The sequence below is a fragment of the Protobothrops mucrosquamatus genome, unplaced genomic scaffold (assembly GCF_001527695.2).
Source record: "Protobothrops mucrosquamatus isolate PMUCROS unplaced genomic scaffold, P.Mucros_1.0 scaffold279, whole genome shotgun sequence".
Lineage (NCBI taxonomy): Eukaryota > Metazoa > Chordata > Lepidosauria > Squamata > Viperidae > Protobothrops > Protobothrops mucrosquamatus.
The window spans coordinates 51,320-75,450 of NW_015386623.1; the positions used below are offsets into that span (position 1 = coordinate 51,320).

At 37.5% G+C, this 24,131-nt stretch overlaps 1 protein-coding gene across 1 annotated transcript in view; it reads left to right on the plus strand.

The window, feature by feature from the left end:
* PLA2R1 (phospholipase A2 receptor 1) overlaps positions 1-22,387 on the plus strand; it is a 60,423-nt gene extending 38,036 nt beyond the window's left edge. The window contains exons 15-27 of the mRNA XM_029283923.1: positions 1,247-1,376; positions 2,330-2,365; positions 4,425-4,582; positions 6,653-6,717; positions 7,900-8,003; positions 10,655-10,794; positions 12,404-12,521; positions 13,963-14,092; positions 15,631-15,773; positions 17,768-18,006; positions 19,413-19,581; positions 19,898-20,038; positions 22,255-22,387. Coding sequence (XP_029139756.1) covers positions 1,247-1,376; positions 2,330-2,365; positions 4,425-4,582; positions 6,653-6,717; positions 7,900-8,003; positions 10,655-10,794; positions 12,404-12,521; positions 13,963-14,092; positions 15,631-15,773; positions 17,768-18,006; positions 19,413-19,581; positions 19,898-20,038; positions 22,255-22,379 — 1,698 coding nt within the window. The 3' untranslated portion in view covers positions 22,380-22,387. The remainder of the gene's footprint in view (positions 1-1,246; positions 1,377-2,329; positions 2,366-4,424; positions 4,583-6,652; positions 6,718-7,899; positions 8,004-10,654; positions 10,795-12,403; positions 12,522-13,962; positions 14,093-15,630; positions 15,774-17,767; positions 18,007-19,412; positions 19,582-19,897; positions 20,039-22,254) is intronic.
* Positions 22,388-24,131: the final 1,744 nt, after the last annotated feature.

Below are 24,131 nucleotides of genomic sequence, written 5' to 3' on the forward strand. Positions count from 1 at the left end.
TATCAAAGTTTTAGCATGGCACAGCATTCACACAATCAGATTTCTAATGCATTACCACATTTTTGCTTCAAGACTTATAAAGTGATTGCTTAATAGGTTTACCTGAGTGGCAAACAAGTAAAAAGGAACTGAATTTTAGATAGTTTAAATGACTTCAATATGGCTGCCCCATTTTATTCCTTAATTAATCTAATATTTGTTTAATAGCTCTTTTTCAAGTTTGACAGATATTAGCAAATAATCTCTCCCAACTTGTAAAATATAATGGTGTTAAACAAGTCATGCTACCTATGTATATTGACCTCAGGATGATATGAAGCTAATTTACATAGGGAGACACTCCCAATATCTGGAACAGATCCTCTTTATTAGTTTTTCAGTCACTTTCCAGAGGTCTTTCTGTTTAAGAATCAACGAAAAAAATTAGGGACAGTAACTGTTCTCATTTTATAATCATCTTTGTCTGAGTTCCAATAAGGCTTTATAAATTTGGTTAATAAGTAAGTAAGTAAGTAATAAATACATAAATAAATATGAAAGTTAGCACCAGATAATTGAGTCAGAATTTGGATAAGGAATATAAGATGCAATTAAATTAGCTTATGTCCCGCTCAGAGTCACCTCTAAGCGAGATGGGCAGCAAGCAAATCAAACAAACAAACAAAGTAATAAATAATGATCTTGACATTTCATGGGCCTGTGTTTGTGTATGTACTTTTCTATGGAGATTTTCTCTATTTAATTGATTGGTAGATCATTAAACTTTTTACTTAAAAGTATGCAGACTGCTCAAGGGGCACTTTTTATTACAACAGGATAGAGGAACCTCTGTTGCTCTCTTCTGAATACCTGTACAACCCCCCCACACGCACACACATATACACACTCACACTTCTCAAAGTTCTAGAATCTTCTGCAAGGAGATGTGATGTCATACAGAAAGTTGTGATATATAGAAGAGTGTCATTTAAATTGGGAGCATTAGCTGGAAGTTCTTCTGACTGAAGAAAAACCACTACTAGATTCTTCTCATGGTTCATACACACATACTTTTTTTTAACTAATAAAAATCTTCAATTCCGTGTTCATTCCATGACCAGATGTGTACATTGCAATAAGCCATGTTTTGTTTAACCATAGAGTTATTGAATAAGACACAATTGATTCACAATACGCTATTCTTTATTAAAATATTAAAGTTAGTCTCTGTATCATGCTTCAGATTTAATGCATACTTTTGTGGCAGGTTTCGTCTGCCTTTTTAGAGAAAGCGTCTATTGAAGATGTAAAAAACTGTGCCGCATATAAAACTAATGGAACTATTTTGCCACTGCACTGCAATTCAGAACATGAATGGATATGTAAAATACCAAAAGGTAAGGAAGCATTTGAACAATGTCTTGCAATATATGCTTCCTAAAATGATCAGTCTTTGCATGAAGAAAGTCTGAGATTCAGTTATCAATACTAAGCAGTCCTAATTTACCAACCACACTTGGGACCAACAATTCCATCACTAAGCAGTGCAGTTGTTAAGCATGATTTCGTATGATTGTACCAACTTATGTTATCGGTTCCATCTGCAGTTGTCAAGCGAATCACATGGATGTTAAGCACCACATCACATGATCGTAACCTGTGACTTCCTACCAGCTTCTCCAGTGACTTTGCTTGCCAGAAGGTGGCTCTGAAGATCACAGATGGCAAACATGTGACCACTGGATGCTGCAATAGTTGTAAATACCACACCAGTTGTGAAGTGTCCAAATCACAGTCATGTGACTATGGGGACACTGTGATTGCCAAAGTTTCCAGGACCTGTTATGAGTCTCTTCAGTGCCTTCATAACTTTGAATGGTAGCTGAACAAGTGGTGAATAAGCAACCTGTATCTCAAGTTTTAAATAAAGGGTTGAGAAATTGGATTCCTTTGAAAGCTGTGGTCAGAATAGACCAGTCTTACCAGCTCTTTGGGTTGGGCAAAATGTCTATTTTAGTTTAACATATCTAAAAGGAACCTACTGCGTGGTCTTCTATGGCTTGTTCAAGTATAGGACAGCTCCATCCAGTCTGCAGGACAGTATCAACTGGATGTTTCTTTGTTCTTAATAATAACAGACTATTCGCTTTTATGAAATTGGTGCCTATATATTTTATGTATTACTTTAAAATGTCAAGTGCTAATGGAAATTTAGTAATGAATATCTAGGAGAAAAAATGACACTAAGCCAGAATATAGTTAAATTATATTTTAGTAGTGGCAAAAAAGAGGAAAGAAGAAGAAAAATCTGCATTATATTCATCAAACCAAAACATTATTTCTGTTTCAGGTGTGAAACCCAAGACTCCACAATGGTATATTAATGGTATGAGTAAAAACATGTTTTTCAACTATTGAAACAGTATGTATGTGTGTTTGTGTGTGTTTGTGTACGGGCATATAAGAAGCATCTTTTGGAGTTTTTTTTCAGCAAACAGGCAGATTTCCTGTAGATTTCATTTCAAAACAACAGCAAGCAATTCTTATATTATAGAAATGACTTAGTAATCACAAAAAGCAGAACAACATTTCTACTAGACGTGCATCCTTATCTTAATTCAATTTAAAATATCAGTTGGTGGCACTTATAGTCAGATCTGGGCAAGCATTAATGCTATGAAAGATGCGTTGATTAGAAAAAAAAAATATTAAGGGCTTCTTTTAACAACTACTTTTTCTTTTGTGGTGATTTGTTTTTGTTCTTAGCTATTCTACCAGTATCTTGCTATTAAATGATGGGATTGATTCAGATTTTCAATGAGAATAGTTTTACTTATAGGGGAACTGAAGAAGTGACTTTTGCCTCCAAAGAGTTGCTGAAGAAGATTGGTAGATCTAGTAAAAGTCTGTTGAAAAAACACTGCCAGAATCGACCTGTATCATGTTTTCAATAAATTGCAACTTTTTCGATCAGATGATATAAAAATGAAAAGGAAGGGAGGGAGGGAGAATTATGTAAGTTTAAATGTTAAACTATAAATTATGATTTCAAAATTTTAATAGCCATTTCATCCTAAGCCGTGAGCAGTAGGCAGCTATAGCATGATTGGAAGCTTCCTAAAAAAACAATTCTGTAGGAGCATGGTGGCTCATGTGATTAAGATGCTGGGTTGGAGGTTAGCAAGCTCATGTTCAATATGTGTGGCGGGATGAGTTCCCATCACCCGCTCCAGCTCCTTGACAAGGACATGAAGGGAGCCCCATGGACGTCCCCCAGGCAATAGCGATGTCACCAGCTAATCCTTTAAACCTGGAAGCACCTTAAATGATCCCTCCGACATGGGAATCAATTCTGTGACCAAAACGGACAGAGGGGATTTCCCCCCACTTTTCTATTGTTTTATGTGCTTTTGCTCAATTGTAAGAATGAGAATTCTTTGCCTGCCAGAATTTTCCTACTCTCATGAAAATCCCTTAACTTAACACCAACACACACCCCCAAATATGACATTGTTAAATATTAGCCATTTTGCTGATAAATTTCTACCACATGATCTTGTTGTGATTGAGTTACAAGTTTTGTTTCTCTGCATCAAGCCCAAAAGTGCATTGTTGGTCCGTGTGGTATTTAATTGGCAATGTCAAGGGAGATATAATAAATGACTGAACATTATAATCCTTGATGTATTTCAGCAGCACAATGGGCATGTGGAACTTCTTTATGTTCTTGGTAGTTTACAGGGCAACATAATACAAGTGAAATTTGCAGTCAGTCACAGAAGAAGGAAATGGGGGCAAAGAATTGGAGACAGGCCATCACAAGATTAATACAATAAATTGTAGCTCAAAATATTTCATTCTTAAGACCAAGAAGAATCACAATGACATGTTAGATGTGCTTGTATTCCATTGATATTAATGCAGTAGTTGTTCAAATGCTTAATTTTTTCTCATTGAAATCTTTTCCTAAGATAAAGATAATATTTAATTGTGTATATTTTAGAATGCATTCATCTAAAAATAGCTAGCTAAGTAGTCTGCTATTGTCTGGATATAAACCAGAGAATCTGCAATTGTTTCTACATGTTAAACTCCATTCAAAGAAATAATTACTCTTATTTCAGTGTAAAATATAGTTAGGGCTATACCAACCAAATTTAAATCCATTGATTTCACTGGCAGAAAATGAAGCATATGAATAACTTCTGCTTTTTAATGGAACGATAATGATACTGAACATGCCTAGTTCATTAAAATTTAAATCTTTAACTTTCAAGGGTAAGTCAAATGTAGTTTAGCATCCACTCATCTACAGTATTAGGTTTGATAGTGTTGGCCCTTGTAGAGCATTAGGTCTGTGATATTTGGTTCGTTAACAATAAAAAATATGTAACTCAAAGACATTTTCTCATATTCAAATAGATTGTATCTAACTTATTTTTTAGAGTTACCATGGTTTTATTATCAAGGAGCAGAATACCTTTTCTATGACAGCCCCTCAAACTGGGACAGTTTTCAGTTTGTGTGTGGTTGGCTCCATGGGGATATAGCAACCATACAGTCCTTTCAAGAACAAGAATTTATTCAAAACAGAATAAAAAAGGTAATATATAATTATTTCCTGGTTTTTCATAGCACATCAGTTTTTTTCCAGATAGATAGATAGACAGACAGACAGACAGATAGAGAGAGAGAGAGAGAGATAGATAGATAGAGATAGACAGACAGATAATTATTCAAGAAATTAAAAGACACAGTTTGAAATATATTTTCAATTTAATATAGCAGCAACTAGTGAAATACAATTTTGTAGCTTCTTTGGATTGAGCCAAGTTAAAGGCTTAAGTACAGTCTAGATCAGGTGTGTCCAGCCTGCAAGCCACAGCTAGTAATAGAGTCCTACAAGATCACAAACTTTTAACATTAGTATATTATTTATATACATTAACTGTATTATGTATTTTATATGCAGCCCAAGACAATTCCTTTTCACTCAGTGAGACCCAGGCAAGCCAAAAGGTTGATCTAGATCAGGGGTGTCAAACTCGCAATGTCACGTGACGTGTTGCGACGTATCGCACCTTTTTTCCCATTGCCAGCAATGGGGTGGACGCGGTTTCGCCATGACGCATTCGGCCCGTGGACCGTCAGTTTGACACCCCTGATCTAGATAAACAAAAAGTACAGCTGATGACCATGGAGAAATTAAGTCAGCTTCTGCATGTACAAAATGCCAATATATTCTTTTTCTATTGTGGCATTTCTGGGTTGCAACCTTTTTTCTTTAAATTGGCACTGCGGCTAAAAATACTTTAATCCCGGCCATGAATGTTGCAACATTTTCACTCTTGCACTTTTCAAGATATTGCTATTTTTAGCTTTTGAATCATCAGCTTAGTCTACTTTGATAGTTCTTTCTGGCTTTACTGTTTTCAGTAACCTTTCAAAACATTGATTTCTATACTTATCAGAGATGAGATAGAGATCAATAAGAATCAACCTTTTCTGCTACTACAATATTGTGACCATAAAAATGTCCCCAATTTTAGTTGGGATGGCGAATGAAAAAGAAGGCAGGACCACCTACATCTTGAATGAATTTGCAGAAAGGGGAATTCCAGCTTTTGGAGCTTTTTTGTGTGTGAATAATTAAATACACCTGCTCCAATTTTTTCTTCTGCAAAAGTGTTAAATGTGCAGGAGACCTCTTCCCTTCTATACTTATATTTTATGTTCATTTATTTTTATACTCTAGCCTCCTTGAAAGTTAGTGAAATTCTTTTGTTTCAGCAGAGCTTTAGAAAAGGGGATGATCCCCTAATTGTTAAGTCAGGTTGTTATTCTCTGTGATTTTATTATCGTATTGTATTTTTCTTTCTTTTTGTTGGTTTAATTCAGATCAGCAAATCATTAGGGCAGTAATGCCTTTCAAAGATGTTTGGCAGGATATACGTTTCAAAATGAATTGAATAAAATATTAAATACTGTTTCTTGCAATAAACCATGTTTATCTGAAAATAACTGTCCCATTGTGTTTTTAGGTAGGATTTTAATTTAGTTTCAGTTCTCTGTGTTTTAGCTCAACATGTAATAATTTTTGCAACTCTGGGTACTATTGCGTACATATGAATTACTTACATGTAATCATTATGCAATACGAACTACTGAATATGTTATTTTTTCTATTTAGTTATTTAATGTTATTTATTATCTACTCCATTCCTCAAGGACTTTCGGCAGCTAGCAAAAAGTTAAAAGCAAGTTAATTGGAATTATCCATAAATATTAATTTAAAAAACCCAGTAACCACACAAACCATAATACTTCCAAATTACCATCCACAGATATCATATCAATATGTAATTGTATGAAGTGAATGCTGAATTACATACACGTATATTAGATATGCTGAACTCATGTGTGCTATAATTTAACTTTATATTTAGGCTTCAATTATTCTGATGGAAATAAGCTGCACTGAACTCAATGGGATATATTTCTGAATGGAAATGCATATTTTGGTGTCAATAATTTATAATTTTTTGTTGTTTTTCAATTATTTTTATCATTCTTGTCTAAATATTAATCAGCATACATAGCACATGAACCAGTTAAAGGATACATGCCAAATAGTAAATCTACATAATACTTCTTCAATGTAAATATTTTACAGATTTCAAAAAAAAGTAGCAGTTGGTGGATTGCATTGCGTTCAGAATTACCCAGTGAAGAATTTCGGTAAGATTGTCATATACATTTTACTTTCCCTGTCCAATCTCAGAAATTACTTTTCATTTAATATAAAAGCAGCAAACCAGGACTCAATTGCAACTATATCCTATACAGCTGTATTTATAATATAGAAGATAGCCTACTTCTCTTACCCTTTCTTTCTGGCAAAAGTAAGGGTTCTAAAACAGATTTCCTTTTTTGGTGAATTTGGTGGATTCCTTAGTGTTCCCCCATTGATATATCTTAAAATGCACAGAAATAGATGCAGTGAGATTGAGGTTCAGAAAAATTAACAATACTATAGATAGAATATACTGCAATATAATTTGTAAATAGTAATCATGATTGCTCTGAATCCCGATTCATTCGCTTATCCTTTTTAAGTGCACAAAGATTTAAATTCCATAATACTTAGTGGTATTTACTCCCAAGTACTGCCTACAGGATTGCAGTCCTGACAAATAGCCAGTCATTAATGTTAAATGTACCATTAATAAACACCCCAAATGAAGAAATATTTGCTGTTGCTAAATATTTATTGTATGTATGCATTTCCTGTGTTAAATGCAATTTAAGTGGTACCGGTATATATAAGATTCTTTCAGAAAATCTCCAATCCAGGCATTACAAATGAATGGATCTCAGTTTCTGAAATGATTTAAATTGGTTTTAACTTGCTTTATATACGTTTGTATTTTTTTTAAAAAAAATGAAAATTCTCAATGTATTTGTACTAATTTTTCTCTAGTTTTACAATCCCTTTTTCATTGCAATGCATTTTTAAAGCTGATTAATTTTTTTCACTACTTCACCTAATATGTACATGTTTATGTATAGTTTTGAATTGCAAACTACTTAGCAACACTCAGGAAAATGTAGATTTTAACTTTTAATTCTGTTTCAGGTGTATTTAGGGATGTGAAACACACATTAGATAAGGATTTCAACTTGCCTTCCTTTGGGAGCGGTGTCTGATCTAGCTTAGGAGTTCATTGCCTGCATGACAGCCATGCACCAGGTCATCCAGAACCCAACACGGGACAGTGGTCACATACCTGATCTGTTTTTCCTATTGGAAAAAGTGGCAAAGCGATCTGAAATTTAGCTCTAGCAGGATGCTTGCATCATGTGATCTTAGCTTCAAAAGCCATTTCTAATAAATAAATACAATCTAAATTTTGTTTACAGATGGACAGATGGCTCACTATTATCATATCAGAACTGGGCAGGAGATAAAGAGAGACCAAAGCCAGCGCAAGGGCCAAAATGTGCTTTTATTTCTTCCCAGACAGGTACATGGTGAATGTGGTTCTTATTATTTCAAAATATTATATGAAACATTTGGTGAGGTTCCATAATTATGTCATTTTATCCCGAATCATCTTTGCCTATCGCCTTAGATAAGAATTCTTCTAACTATTGCAATGTTTGAAAGACACTGAAAACCAGGTTCTTGTACCAGACATTGTTGGGTGAGCTCATCATGGTGTTGTATTGTCACTCCAAGTTTGGTACACTATTTTTTAAAAATTTAGATTGTGCTTATTTTTAATTGATAATTGCAGAATTCCATGTTAAGAGGGTGGCCATATACATTTAAATAAATATTTAATTGAAGTTATCATGGAAAGTATTCCCAGATTGTGCAGTTTTTTAACTGAGAATATTGATTTGTGGAATCTTTGAATACGATGCAGATTTCGTGCTCCAAACACTTAATTCCAACAAGAATATCTTATTGCTTTTTATAGTACTGAGCATGGCATATCCGTGGAATAATATTGTCTGCATTTTTCTTTCTTGGATTTTTCTTGGGCCTCATCCATACTTGCCTTGGAGGATTCCTGCAAAGTAAATTTAAGGCTGCTCGGGTTAGGGAAGCTCAGCATTCAGTTCCCACAAATCATATTGGAAATGATTTGATTAAAAAATTGACTGCTTTTATTTTATACAGCAGGACAAACCCATGAAATAATACAAGTAGCACTGTCTGTACCAGTGATGGCGAACCTTTTAAAGACCGAGTGCCCAAACTGCAACCCAAAACCCACTTATGCATCGTCGGGTGCCGGGTGGGTGTGGCCCATTGGGTGGGCGTGGCTGTGGTGGTAACGGCAGACTGGATGGGACTAAAAAGTTCAATCAATCAATTCCAACTTTGCAAGATCTTTTTTTTTCCCAGGAGAAGTTGAAATTGACTGATTGATTGAACCTTTTTTTTGTACACAGCGGTGGAGGCCTAAAGTGAAAAGGTTTTATAAAACCCAGCTGAAGGCCTAGGACTGGGGCGATGGCGCACGTGCCCACAGAGAGGGCTCTGAATGCTGCCTCTGGCACCCGTGCCATAGGTTCGCCACCACTGGTCTATACGAAATGGACTGTTGATTTTTACTAGAAACATATTTGAACTTTTAAGGAAATACTGTGGGTGTATCATCCAAAGCCGGTCAAAGTCCTTCAGATGTTCTCTCTCTCTCTCTCTCTCTCTCTCTCTCTCTCTCTCTCTCACACACACACACACACACACACACACACACCTGGAAGTTTTGGGTGGCCCAAAAATGTTATTTAAAACAGATGTGATGCTGAGCGTCTCTGCTTTGATTTGCAGTGTGCTGGCTTCCTGTTCAGCTCTTCTTGTTCCATATAATCTTTTGTAAAAGTTAGGACTTCTTATAAATTGATTTAGCCTGTCAGATGATCTAATATTGGGAAAGGGTTTGTGCGATATGCAGTTTGCTTTTACTTTGTTCTTCTCTACCTACTGAACTGGGAACATAGTTATTGACAAGTCATTTTATGAAACTCCAATTCTTATAGTGCCATCCCCACACTTGGAGAATTACGTTTTACACCTGTACAATGAATTTATCTTGGAATAAATTCAAATATGTTGAAGGAAGACAGAGACAAAAACACTTGGGCACTAGGAAGTGAGCATTTTGAAAGATGGTCAGGAAATGTAGTACAGAATTTCTTCCTTACCAACCACTTATTCAGTGAAGATGTGATGGTGCTGAATGAGTGGTCCTCAAAATTCCAGCTGTTGCAGCACCCTTGTGGTCATTCGATTGCCGTTTGCAATCTTCCCTGCCAGGTTCCCACAAGCAAAATCAGTCAGGAAGCTGGCAAGGAAAGTCACAAGTTGCTGTGGTAAGTCCTTTTCCAACCTCCCTACACTCACACCCATGGCCTCCCTGTGCTCACATTGCACTGCAGGACCACCACCCTCTCCCAACTCGTGTGCAAACTGTGCCAAGCTTCCCAGTGCCTCCCCCACCTTATTGGTGACTCCCTCCACTCCTGTTTAATGACCTGTTGGTCATTAATGACATAATCTTGGGGTTGTGACAGGAGTGCCCAAAATTGCTGTTGCTAAGTGATATGGTCACGTGATGTCCTGCTTTACAATTGCATTGTTTAGCGGCAACAATCTTGGTCCCAGCTGCCAGCATAACCCAAGGACTACCTGTATATTAATATAAATAAATATGAAAGAGTTGCCTTACATTTTCACTGTTATGGGAGTATGGATTATTACACTTGAGGCAGTCTTGGTAGGAATATACTCCCACTGGCTCTTTTAATTGCTTGCTCCATTAGGGTGGTTCCTTCCTATGTTTCCTTCTCTGATCTTTAAGCCACTTGGAGCTCCTGCCTCTGTTATCTGATTGTTTCCCAGGCAGCATCTCTTCCCCTCTTTCCCCAAGGTCATCCACACATTCCATTACAGTATCATGCCATTCTGACAGGGTAATTTTAATTTTATTAATTATGTTCCGAGCTTTTTTTCTCATAGAACGCCCAGAACGGAGTTTCGGCACCTTTTTGGGATGGAACCTTGTAGGGTAGGCAAGGCGGGTTGTATGACGTGTGTGAGTTCTGGCACCTTTTTTTTTTTTTTAAGAAAAAAAAGCACTGATTATGTTATTACATCCTTTAGGACAATGGGGCTTTGCAAATTGTACCATTTCTCTACCTTGTGTCTGCAAGCGCAAAAATGTACAAATTACTGAAAGAGAAATTTTGAAAGAAGAATATCAAGGAACATGTCCTAAAGGATGGCTGTACTTTGGATTCAAGGTACTTGCTGGTTTAAAGAAAAACCTTACAGAGTTTCAAACCTTAACCCTAACCTTAAGTGTAGTATGTTGGCCAAAAGTGCATTACTAATAAAAAAAAGCACATGACTTTATGTATTTAAATTATTAAATATATGTAATAATTTAATAAATTATTTGCTTCATTCTAAAGTGATAATTTAATATTACAGGTAGTCCTTGACCTACAGTCACAATTAAGCCCAATATTTTTGTTGCTAAGAGAGACATTTGTTAAGTGAATTTTGCCCCACTTTACAACCTTTCTTGCCACAGTTGTTAAGTGAATCACTGTGGTTGTTAAATGAGTAACATGGTTGTTAAGTGAATCTGGCCTTCCCATTGACTTTGCTTGTCAGAAGGTTGCACAAGGTGATCACATGACTCTGGGACCCCTCAACAGTCATAAATGTGAGTCAGTTGGCCAGCATCTGAATTTTGATCATGTGATCCATGGGGCTGCTGCAATGGTCATGAATGTGAAAAAATGGTTATAGGTCACTTTTTTTTAATACTGTTGTAATTTCAAACAGTCATTAAATGAACTGTTGTAAGTTGAGCACTACCTGCACTGTGAAAATCCCAGATGATAAAACGTGTCTGGTTGTATCCTAAACCTCAATAGCAAGAAAACATGCATGGATGAATGGTAGAGATGCTGTTCTCAGTCTCAAGGGAGAAAAATCTATATTAAACATTTTGTACTGAATGACTATACACAAAACAATCTTATATTTAAGAATCCTATCTTTGCTTAAAGTACAAATGAGGCTTATCTAAGCAGAGAAACATCTGAAAACATCTGAAGACTATTTGTTAAAGTTTACCTCTCTTTCTGACCCAGAAACCCCAAAACTATGGTTAAATATCCTGACTTCTTTAGATGCTATTAAACATAATTTCTCACTTCAGATACACTAAGATAGGGCTTTTCAACCAGTGGTACGGGTACCACCTGTGGTACATTGGCAATTGGCAGGTGGTACGCGACCATCCTAGAAAAGTGGTAGTGGGGGAGGGGAATGAGCTGAACCAGTGGCAGCACCGCACAAGCCTGAGCGAGAGATGGCTGAAGCTGCAGGACTGTCAGGGCTCAGCGGAAGCGCCAGGATCAGCGCCAGGATCTAGCTGGAGCTCGGCGCTGATCCTGGCGCTTCTGCTGAGCCCAGAAGACGCGCTGATCAGCTGGAATGTTGCAGCATCTCCAGGTTCTTGTGATTTACATTCAGATGCTTGGCAACGGATTCATATTTATGACGGTCACAGTGTCCCAGGATCATGTGAAGTGACCAAAATCTGCTGCAACCACCCAGCAGACGGGGGGAATAAGAACAAAACACCCTCACCCCACCCCCGCTGCCAATTCTCAACAGAAATGCCTCACAACAATGAAAACCTCGGACAGGAGGAAGAGCGCCACCGGGCAGGCAAGCAGGTGTCTTGCTCGGCTGTGGCTTGGGGGGCACTTTTTTCAGTGCCGTTGTAACTTCAAACAGTCACTAAGCGAACTGTTGTAAGTCAAGGACTATCTGTACTTTGAGTGACTCATGGCTATCCTAAACACCCAATTCAATCTTTCTTTCTGTAAACAGTGTTTCCTGGTGCAGATTCCAAAGGATTCAGCCCATTTAAAAAGTTGGCATTCTGCTCAAAAAACCTGCAGCTACTATGATGCATCACTTGTGTCAGTTGAAAATGAAGTTGAACAAGGTACCATACTATGTGTTACACCTTTATCAAAATATTAAAAATATATGTTTCTTACAAATATTCCATATTTTATTTTATTACCAAGACCACCTCTGATATCTATTTATATTTAAGCCTCTGGGCCTTAAGCATAATAAGATTTTGTAGGACTTATCCAATAGCTGTATTGGATATTATATGAGGAAAAGTGAGAGGATCCAAAATAAAGCTACTTAAATGCTTGACTAAGTTTTCTATTGTGAATTTATGTCTTGCAACTGAATATTTATTATCCTTGATAGAAGACTAGATATAATTTTCTATCCGAAAAAAAAATAACTTTACCACTTGCAATTGGCTGTAAACTTTTAGACAAAGCCAAAAGTATTACATTTCAGTTATAAGTTGGTTTTTAACTATGGAAGAAGTAAGTAATGCTATAAAACACATATATATTTGCATTTTATAGGGTTATTTAACTTTGGATAAATTCCTACCTCTTTGTACTGGGAAGATTTAAACTCATTTCCTGGGATTTAAGACCTCCCCTTGATAACTATTACAGCTAAAACTATTTCCTGGGACCTCAACCTAGATACCTATTTTCTTCTCTAACTTGGAAAGCATAGTGGCATTTCCATAGAATTCTTAAAGAACTTTGCAGTCAGTGACAAAATAAAACACTAAGAGATAAGGAGTGTGGAATGAAATAGCATGGAAATCCTCATTTGAGATGGTTTGGTCACGTAAAGAGAATGAATGAGGAAAGGCTGCTGGAACTGGGTATGTCTAGTTTTATGAAGAGAAGGACTAGGGGTGACATGATAGCAGTATTCCAATATCTCAGGGGCTGCCACAAAGAAGAGGGAGTCAAGCTATTTTCCAAAGCGCCTGAAGGCAGGACAAGAAGCAACAGATGGAAACTAATCAAGGAGAGAAGCAACCTAGAACTAAGGAGAAACTTCCTGACAGTTAGAACAATTAACCAATGGAACAACCTGTCTCCAGAAGTGGTGAATGCTCCAACACTGGAAGTTTTTAAGAAGAGACTGGACAGCCATTTGTCCAAAATGGTATAGGGTTTCCTGCCTGAGCAGGGGGTTGGACTAGATGACCTCCAAGGTCCCTTCCAACTTTATTATTATTATTATTATTATTATTATTATTATTATTATGTTATATCAGCTATATAGTGTACTCTGCTTTATACAATGCTGCTTACCTTGAAAGAGGCATGTATGTTTGAGGTTCTTTTTTAGCAGCTAGGCATGGTAGTTCTAACCAAAGGAGGCTTTGATAACTGACTTCAGATTGATAAAAAGTAATTATACTTCGGATTTCCCCAAAAGTTGTATCAGCCTGCATTTCTTACTTTTCATCTCCATGTAATTTCAATCACTATTAATTTGAAAATAATGATTTAGCAGACCTTAGGTTTCTGAATTCTAGTTTTCTTTTCTAGCTTTCATTGCAATGAACTTACTTGGACATAAATCTAATGTCTGGATTGGTCTGCAGAGTGATAGTTATGAAAAATGGCTTAATGGACAAGAAGTGGAATATGCCAACTGGTCTCCAGCACAGGTAAGGCAATGTAGTCTTACTTTTTTGTACCTTTTTTGTACCCTATATTGTATTTATAATGAATGTATTTCCTACATAGATAGAAGGAGGAGGGGGAAGGCTGGAGAAAATATGAAAAAAAGAAAACTCTTTCCTGAAGAAGATATTAATCAGGAATAACCAAGAGTCCATTAAAATGGTAAAGATAAAAATGCTCTTGAATCAAGCTCATTTGCTATAAGTGTTATGGAAATAGTCTGCCTTCTGGGATTTTTTTTCTTAATTCCCAGTCTAGCCAATGGTCTAAAAGGTGTTTGATTTATCCATTTTGAATCATATCCAGCATCCACCTCTGGTGCTTTGCAAACTAGATTAGTGCAAATAAAGCATCTCCAAAGTATTAAAGCAATTACGTCATTTGCAAAGTTCACAGGGCTATTTCAAAGAATGTCTGTGTGCATGTGCAACACATCAATCAGATGAAATTACTGGGCTTGCACACACATGCAGAGGAAGATGGGAGCACCTTTCAAAGCAGCCGTATGAGTCTCAGAGATGATGAAGCTCCTTTAAAGCTTCTATGAGACATGCTTTGTCCAGTGTAAGGAGTTTTGTGAAGTACATATTTTAAACACTTTGCACAACCATAGAATGCTGAACTATCAGTAAGATGGGGGGGGGGAAGCCTCCTCCATTTGAATTTGAATAGCACTATGAAAAGGACAAAAATGTTCATAATATCAGTGAATTTGATAGCCCAGTTCTAATATAAGCAAAGAAGAAAATCAAAACTAGAATTCCGGGATCTTGTTGATGAATTCTGCTTTCCAGAGATTATTTAATGAATTCAGTAATAAAGTGATGTCCTTTGGTAGCTCTCCTATTCATTATTCAAGCATAAACTGTGTCAGTGAAAGGAAATTACATGTAATGTATAGTCTTGGTTCACCTAAGATCATTTCAAGAAGAACTCAAAGGAAAATCCCAAGAAAATTGTTGCTGCAAACTGTATCTTTCTCTCTCTCTCTCTCTCTCTCTCTCTTTCTCTCTCTCTCTCTCTCTCTCTCTCTCTCTCTCTCTCTCTCTCTCAAAAAAAGGTTTGATTGGAAATTTTTATAGGTAAACATAATTAAATATTTCCTATCTTCTGACAATTCTATCAAGTGTTTCTAATAACAAAGAATACATCATTGCTTGCACAAATCAACAATAAGAATATGACATGAGATGTATTATCTGTGTTATTTACTCTATTTCTGTATCACTCTCCTATGCTAAAATATTGCAATGTGTTTTACTGAGATTTTTTAAAAAATTCTAAAAATACTGCAGAACATATAAAACTCTAATGAAAAAGGGCAGTGCAGCCAATAACACTGCATATTGATAGTTGGGAAGGCAGTGAATTGAGGGGACCAAAAAGCTGGGAGGAGGGGGAATGAAAAAAGCTGTAGTACAGTGTTTTGTGGCATTTCCCACTTTTCTTTTATGTATACTCTGATTATAAGTTTTATTTTAAAATCTGTCTATGACTTTTCCTACTGATTCCTATCCCAATATATTAATTTCAGAATCATTACATTGGTGATACTGAAAAAAAAGATGTCCTATGTACCTCAATATTAAATAATCCAAGTTTCAGTTTAATGGGAAAGTGGTACCTTGAAAGCTGTGAGAACAAAAATGGGTTTGTCTGCCAGAAAGCTCAAGGTAAATTGTTATAACCTTATTTATATAAAAATATGCTAAACTTTATAATCTCTTTCGTATGTTGTATGAAATCTACTACCTAAATGACCCATCCAGCAATTATCCTTGAGCTAAAGTAGTGTTTCTCAGCCTTGGCAACTTTAAGACTTGTGGATTTCAACTCCCAGAATTCCCCAACCATCCAGGCTAGCTGAGGAATTCTGGGAGTTGAAGTTCACCCATCTTAAAGTTGTCAAGATTGAGAGACACTGATCTAAAGCTGTACAGAGTTCCAATTCAAAAAAGATCTACTTTAAGAAAGTGAATACCTCTATTTCAATTCTGATGCTTTATGTAGGTTTATGTGCAGAGGGATTCCCCTTACAGATAGGATGGAAGACACTGTATCTATTTCTGGGATGGAGCTTTTATGTGTGGTTGTTGCTGCTAGTTCAATATATACTCTTACACCATGGTGAGAAATGGGCAACTGTTCAATATTACACTTTGGTGAATGGTGATAACTGATGAAGCAATTTTTGGAAAAATTATACAAAATTCTGAATGACTGTTGGGTTGGGGAAGAAATTATTCTGCCTGATGACAAGAATAAATAGATGAAAATGAGACAAGAGGGTACAAAAAAACTATAAGAATCGTGATACCTTTCTGCAAATGAGAATGCTTACCAACTATTTATAGGCAGTTGTTTACAGATTAAAGATAAGGGAACAATGAATATGGTAGCTGCATAAATTTGAGTACCCTTGTAGGTGATTTGGTGTTCTTCCTGCTATATATAGGCAGGGATCTTCCAAAGTTCAGGTAGTCATCTGGTTTTAATAGCAATTGAGACTAGAATTTTCATTGTTAGTTGATATGGTCATATAGCATGATGTTACATTGCATCACATAGTGATGGTAGTCTCAACTGTCTCAGTTGGCATTGCAACCCAGAAACTTCACAGCTCATTAAGAGAGGATCTCATGTGACCAAAGTGAGAGCTGCAGGTGGGCGGGTAACTGCTGCCCACAGACTCTTCTGAGCCAGGCAGGCTGACAGGAGTCAGGGCCAGGTGCAATTGAGCATGGGCAGGCTTGCGGGGGGGGGGGGGGGGGAAACGGGGGGCACTCTTCCATAAGCTCCCCTTGTTGCAAGGATTATTCAGCACATCTGGAGAACACTAGTCTGGAGAAGGTTGACAAGCAATAGTATTCATTTACCTCCTGGCTTATTTATATATATATTATATATATATTATATTATATATATTGTTTTAGCAACAGCAATAGCACTTAGACTGATATACTACGTCACAGTGCTTTACAGCCATCTCTAAGTGGTTTACAGAGTCAGCATCTTGCCCCAACAATCTGGGTCATTTTACCGACCTCAGAAAGATGGAAGGCTGAATCAACCTGGAGCCTGGGAGACTCAAACTGCCAAACTGCTGGCAGTCGGCAGAATTAGCTTGCAATACTGCATTCTAACTACTGTGCCCCCACAGCTCTTAGCCACCCAGATCCAGACACCAGCAGATCCTTGGGTAGTAGTCCCAGTTTGATTACACAACCTTCCTACTGGGAAAGTCTACTTCTCATCCAAGAAGCTGTTTTACTATCAAGAGTGAGCTTCTCCAATTCTCCTTTTCCCTTAGGTTGCTTCCAATTTCCTATCAGAATTAGAAAATTCACAACCCTTCTCACTCCCTGAGCCCTTCTGAACCCACTGCTTCTCCAAAACTAGCACACCAATGACCACAACCAACACAACACACCTGGCAGCTTTGCTGCAGGGCTTTCATAGCAGTTCTTTGCTAAGCAGCTTGTCTGGGGAGAGGTCTTAAAGAGGCAGGCACCATCATCCCTGGTCGTCTCACAACTCTAATAGTTTGCAATACTTATCACTTATATTTCTTTCAGGGATGGTTATAGCTTGTTTGAAAGTGTTCAGTGTCTTAATGTTAAGCTTATTAATTTTTTTTTCAAAAGACTCTTGATCTTCTCTGTCACAGATACTTCTAGACACATCATTGATCCTTCGGTGATGTACCCAATCCCGGATACTTTAGAATATGCAAATAGTACATATACGTTGATCAATGGCAGTATGACTTGGAACATGGCTTCACAAATGTGTAAAAAAAATGGGGCCGAATTGGTCAGCATTACTGACTACTACCATCAAGCTTTCCTTACCGTAATAATAAATCGAGTGGGTTACGCTCACTGGATTGGATTGTTCACTTCAGATGTAGGTACCGTGTTTCCTTGAAAATAAGACCCAACCAGGAAATAAGCCCTAGTCTGATTTTTTTGTGTGCTCCTAATATAAGCCCTACCCCAAAAATAAGCCCCAGTTAAGATCATCATCAGCCCTGGGGAGGGAGGCATGGCCAGCACAGGAGGTGGCGAGCGCGCGGGGGCTGATGGTGTCCGGCAGCAACCGCTGCTCACGCAGCACAGGTAAGTCCGAGTCTGCAACCCACCGGGGGGAGGCAGGTGATCCCGATGTGCGTGGCACCGGCAGGAGGCGGAGGCAGAGGCACGGGGGGGAGGCAGGCGATCCCAATGCCGTGCGGCCATCTGCCCCGCCACGGGCAAGCCAAGTGATGGTGGGACGGAGTGGGCAGGCAGCCATGGGAGGCTCGTCCTCGCACAGAGTCATTGGCACCAGGCGGAGGCTTCCCAGTTTTAACAATGAAAGAACTGCTCTGGGGAGAAGCAGGGAGATCCTGTACATCAGCCTATAGCCTGTGTTGAAGGGCAGAGATTCCCTTCCTGGAGGGAGGGGGAGAGAAATGGGGGAGGGGCAAATCCAGCCTGTAAAGTGAAGTCACCTCTGTAATGTTTCCCATGGCTGTGCTGGCAACTCAGCACACGAGCATGAAAACACAGCTCTGAGTGGTCACAATCTCTTGATTCATTAATATGCCTTAACATCCATGAAAACCAAACCTTAAAAATAATTTGATCACAGCTTCATATCTGTCGATGTCTTTGTTTGAAACTATGCATTGAAAAACGTTTCATTTTTTAAATTGGGAAAGGCCTCATTTCATTGATAATAGTGTTTTAAATCTCAGAACTGGCAAGAGAGAGAGAAGGTTCAATGATCTTGACCTAGGATGAAGCAGCTTCCTTTCTTTTAAGAATGATCGGTGGTTTTCTGTGAATATTAAACGGGGAAAATAGCTTTTGTAATAATTTACGTTCCCTTTCTTGGAAAAGAGAATGAATAAAGTATATTAATCCCAATTAAGTAGTAAAAAGACAAGCTTGGTACAGATGCTTGGCTTAAAAAAAAAGTTCACGTGAAACCTCTGTTAGAAGCTGCTCTATAGAGTAACAGGCCCTCTTCCCCTGCTTCAAAAAAAGCAAAGCAGGCACCTTGCTTCATCTCAGGTTGCTCTTAAACCTCTTATTTGGCAGCCCTATTAACTGGAAGAGGCTTTGGAAAATGCACGGAAGCCTCTTTCGGATAACTGGAACTACTGGACAAGACCAGATCATTTCACTAAAGAATCTTACTCTGCTCCTCACTTCAAGCAGAATTGCTTCATTTCTGTAACATGAAGTACCTTATCAAATTGCAGTTGCTGCATAAAAGCCTCTTGAGTTAATGACCTGCAGAGACTAATCAAATACTTCTTTTGGCAGGATGGCCTTCCCTTTGAGTGGTCAGATGGCACCAGGCCTTTTTTTACATTTTGGGGAGAAGAGGAAACGCAAGGTCCAGGACACTGTGTTTACATTGATACTAATGGACACTGGAAAAATACTGACTGTGAAAAGCTTTTGAGTGGTGCAATTTGCCATATTTCACCAAGTAGGTCAGCTCTTACAGTATGTTAAACATTGAAATGTTTTGGGTAAATATAACTCATTCTGGCTTTTTTGAAAATGGCAATTGAATCAGGAATATTAAAAAAATAATGTAATGCTTGAAGATTTGGAAGGAATGGGATTCGTTAGGACATAAGATAATAGTGAAGTTGCCCAGTTTTCTGCCAGTGCCCAAAAAATCATGTCTGATATTAAAATCCTGTGGTTGAATAAATTAATTAAAAATGCAAAAGTAATGAACAAAATACAAAGTTTGTGATAATGCTGGAAAATACTTCCACCTGTTCCTTTTTTCACAGAGAATAAATCAATGGAAAATAAGGAATTGTGTGTTGAAAAGACTGTACCTTGGATAAGGTTTGACAGAAATTGCTATAGCTTTTCCACTGTTTTTGAGAATCTGAACTTTTATGAAGCATTGGAGTTTTGCAGTAGGCAAGGTAAGAAGTTTTTAAATTTGGGGCCTAACATTGTTGGACTGCCTATTCAGCACCACTAGTTTGTTTCTTCTCTTATTTTTAGTCTGCTACTTTTATATGTCATTCAGCCATTTAGAATGGAGTAGCATAGAAATATCAGTAAGAAATAAATACATATTGATAACTATATTCCCCCAAAGCCACTAAATTATAGCAAATAGCAAAGTTGACTAAACATAATTACAAGCATTTTTATCACGTATGTAACATTATTTTCCTGTTGCCCTTGTAAGGTCCCAGTCCCTTACTTGTACTTGAGATCATATCAATCTAATCAGATAATCCAAGCGGAGACTTCTTGATCAAGCAGCACTTTATTTGATCAAATTAAGCAGCTGGATGGCCATCAATCTGGAACGCTGGTAGAGTTACGTCCAGAAGTGCCACACCTTAGAAAGTTGGTAGCATTGCTTTATAAACTTTGTTAGCCAATGAAAATCAGACCACAGAGCCATTACATCATAAAGAAGACATCAATCATTCCTGTACACTCCCTTATTCCCTCCTTCAGTATAACACATCCATGTACATGTTTCCCAAGCTTGCATGAGATTTCCCTGGTGCAAAAGCCGATTACAAAAAGCAAGAAAGCAACAGTTAGACTACTAAACAATTTCCCTTTGTTCCAGAACCCTTCACCCTAATAATAAAGTTACTTGACTTGGGCTATAAGCAGGGCTTTTTTTCTCGGAGAAAAGGTGGCGGAACTCAAACCTGGCCACGCCCTCATCAAACCCTAGGACCGCCCCTTTAGAGAACAGGAATGCAAGTAAAATTATCAAGGTAGGCCCCAGGCAGTTCTTTCCAATGAGAGAATTTTTCCCATGATTCCCCACTGCTGCTCAACAGCTGGGGAACATGCAGGAAGGCATGGGTGAAAACCTTGTGAAAGCAAGTACTTATTAGATCCGATCTGGGAAGTTAGTTTAAAATCAGTAAGGGTTTTGAATTTAGGCCTGAACCTGAGGGATAGCTGCAATCACGGAGGCAGGAAAAAGGCAGGGGTTGGGCTCTCTGATTGTGCTCCAGTTCCGCACTTTGAGGTCTTCCTGGGAAAGCCTGAGCAAGGCAAGATCAGTCTGGCAGAGAAAGAATGGTAGGGATCCCATCTCCTGGGAATTTGCATTTAGTTGTCTGCCTTATGGAGTATTACACACACACACACACACGCACACGCACACACACCCAAAGCCAGGTTAGCTCCATCCTTGCTATTGTTTCAAAAGTTCCTTAAAATCTGATTAGGACACCAAACCGTGGGGGGGGGGGGGTTTCTAGGTAATCCAGATGTATTCTTAGATGGCTCCACCGTGGTTGATATTTTGCTTTCTCTCTGTGGTTTATATATTTTGAATGTTTTATAATATCTTCTTTTTATTTTTTCTTAAAAGAGTTTTATTCCACCTTTATTACTTTGTAAGGAACTAAATGCAGTGAACATACCTAATACTCCTTCTTCCTCTTTGTTACCCCATAACAACAACCTTGTGAGGTCAGCTGTGCTGTAAAAGAGAAGGACTGGCCCAAAGTTACCCAAATGGCTTTTATGCCTAAGACAGTCTCCTGGTTTCTAGGCCAGCACCTGAACTGCTACAGCAAACTGACTTTCAGTAATCTTAATAAGGATCTTTATATTTTTATAATGAGTGTTTTTATGTATTTGGCTTTATTAATTCTTATACGCCACCCAGAATCACTTTTAGTGAGATGGGTGGCTATATAAATATAATAAATTCAGAAATAAATAAAAAATAAAAGTGGTGCCCTAGTTATGGATCATCTTTTTCAGGCACAATTGCCTACCTATATTTTGCTTTTTGCATTCCATGCCGGGAGGAAAAAGTGATTCCCCCCCCCCCCAGACTTTTTAGTCTTTTGGGTTTTTTTAAAAAAAATATGGTTTTTATACTGCTGTTCTTCTGTGCCTCTGGATTTGCTTTGGTTTTATTCTGTGGATGTTTTAATTTGCTGTAGACTTTACATTGTGTTTGTTTCATTTGGCCATTTTATAATCTTAATCCAGAAATCTTGCAGTAAATTGATTAAATACATAATGTGGAAATTCTGTTCTTTAAAGCAAATTCTAAGTAAACCTAAAGGTAAAATCTTGCATGAGCTTATTTTTATATTCTAAGTGTATTTGCTTAATAGTAAATCTGCCATTTGTTCATTTTCAGATTCTAATCTTCTAACAATCAAAGGCAGAGATGAAAATATTTTTATTTTAGAAGAACTGCATTCTTTTGGCTCTGTGGTTGAAATGATTTGGTTGAATACTCACTTCCTTATGGATAGTAAGTGAACAGAAGCTGGGAAAGAATTAAGTCACATCCAACTATTTGAGATTTCAGCACAGAGCATATACTTGCAATTTCTTTGGTAGTTAAAATAAACTGGGCCATCAATTAACACAACGTGCTAATGATAACTATTTTACTTTATATTCTGATTATAGGACCCCTTATTCCTATTGCATTTTCAGTTTTGTAATGAGCTAAGTATTTTGTTTGCTCATCAGCCTTCGATCCTTCCAAGGATGGTAAAATGAGGACCCAAATTGTTGGGAGCAGGGCTTTTTTTGTCATAAAACGCCCAGAACGGAGTTCCGGCACCTTTTTTGGATGGAACCTTGTAGGGTAGGCAAGGCGGGTTGTATGACATGTGTGAGTTTTGGCACCTTTTTTTTTTTTTTACAAAAAAAACACTGGTTGGGAGTAATATGCTGACTCTGTAAACCACATAGGGAGGGCTGTAAAGTGGTATATAAATCTAAGTGCTATGACCACTTTCATATTAATTCTGTGGAACAGAAGCCAGTTTTATTTAGCCATCTCTACTCTTTTTTCTCTCTTCTTGAACTTTGACATGCCTTCACTTCTAATGAAGTTTGGAAGCATGTGTGCAATAAACTAGTCTCCATACTTTATTAAATTTATATTGCACTTTTTATACAGGAACTCAAGGTGATGTGCAGAATGCTCCCTCCTCTTATTTCCCCTACGTTACAACTCTGCTAAGTATCTTAGGCTGAGAGAGAGAAAGTGAACTACCATTCTCTTAGCTAACTAGCACTTGGATCTCTCTACTTTTGGCCCAGCTCATTATCCCACACTGGCTCTCTTAGCACCTTGTCTATATATCCCATGTTTAAACATAGAGTGAAAATATTTTACAAATTCATCTGTTTTGCAAGGGAGCTCTGGGGTTTTTTAAAGTTATTTAATATAAGACACGAAGATGCATACTTAGAAATCCATTTAGATATTTACAGGCTATTGCCTTCTGCATAAAGGGATGACACACAGAAGTATTTTGAAGGAATAGAAAGGAATAGCATTACTTCTGAAGTAAAAATTAATTTGAACCTAAAATGAATGCATTAGTTCTTCATTGTTTACTTTGCAGTCTACTTCCTCCAAAAGACTCTTGCAAAATATCTATAATTTCATGTCGTAAAAAGAGAAAATAGATGGACATCTCCCATGAAAATTGCATTTTCATAAACATTTAATGATTATTTCTAGATAATACTGTATGATGAGAAGTAGCTTGCAGTTATGATGCACAATCTTCCTTAAAGCTAACTAGAGCTAGAAGGACGCTCGCCTAATTTCCAAAGTCCCGGGACTATTTAATTTTTGAAGAAATTACGATGCAAACGTACTAGTTTGTTCACAGATATCTCCCCTCGAATCCATACAGGGATGTAAGTTTGATATAAGAAAATATCTAGTGAGGGAAAAAATGATAAATAGAATTGTGAGGTCTCATGCATGGATTCTGGAGTCTCCCAACTTTTTAGTGACATCACTAATGTTGCCCTTAGATGCTACGGTGATATGGCTTGATGGCTCTCCAGTTCAGTATTCAAACTGGGACACTGAGGAACCTGAAGTGGGTCAATGGAAAGGAAACAGCTGCATTGTTTTAACAACTGCAGATGGAATCTGGAAATTACTACCTTGTCATGAGAAAAAAGGATTTGTATGTAAAGCCAAAACAGGTATGAACCTATGTTTAAAGAACATGTAACATTAAATTTTTCTCTTTTTTA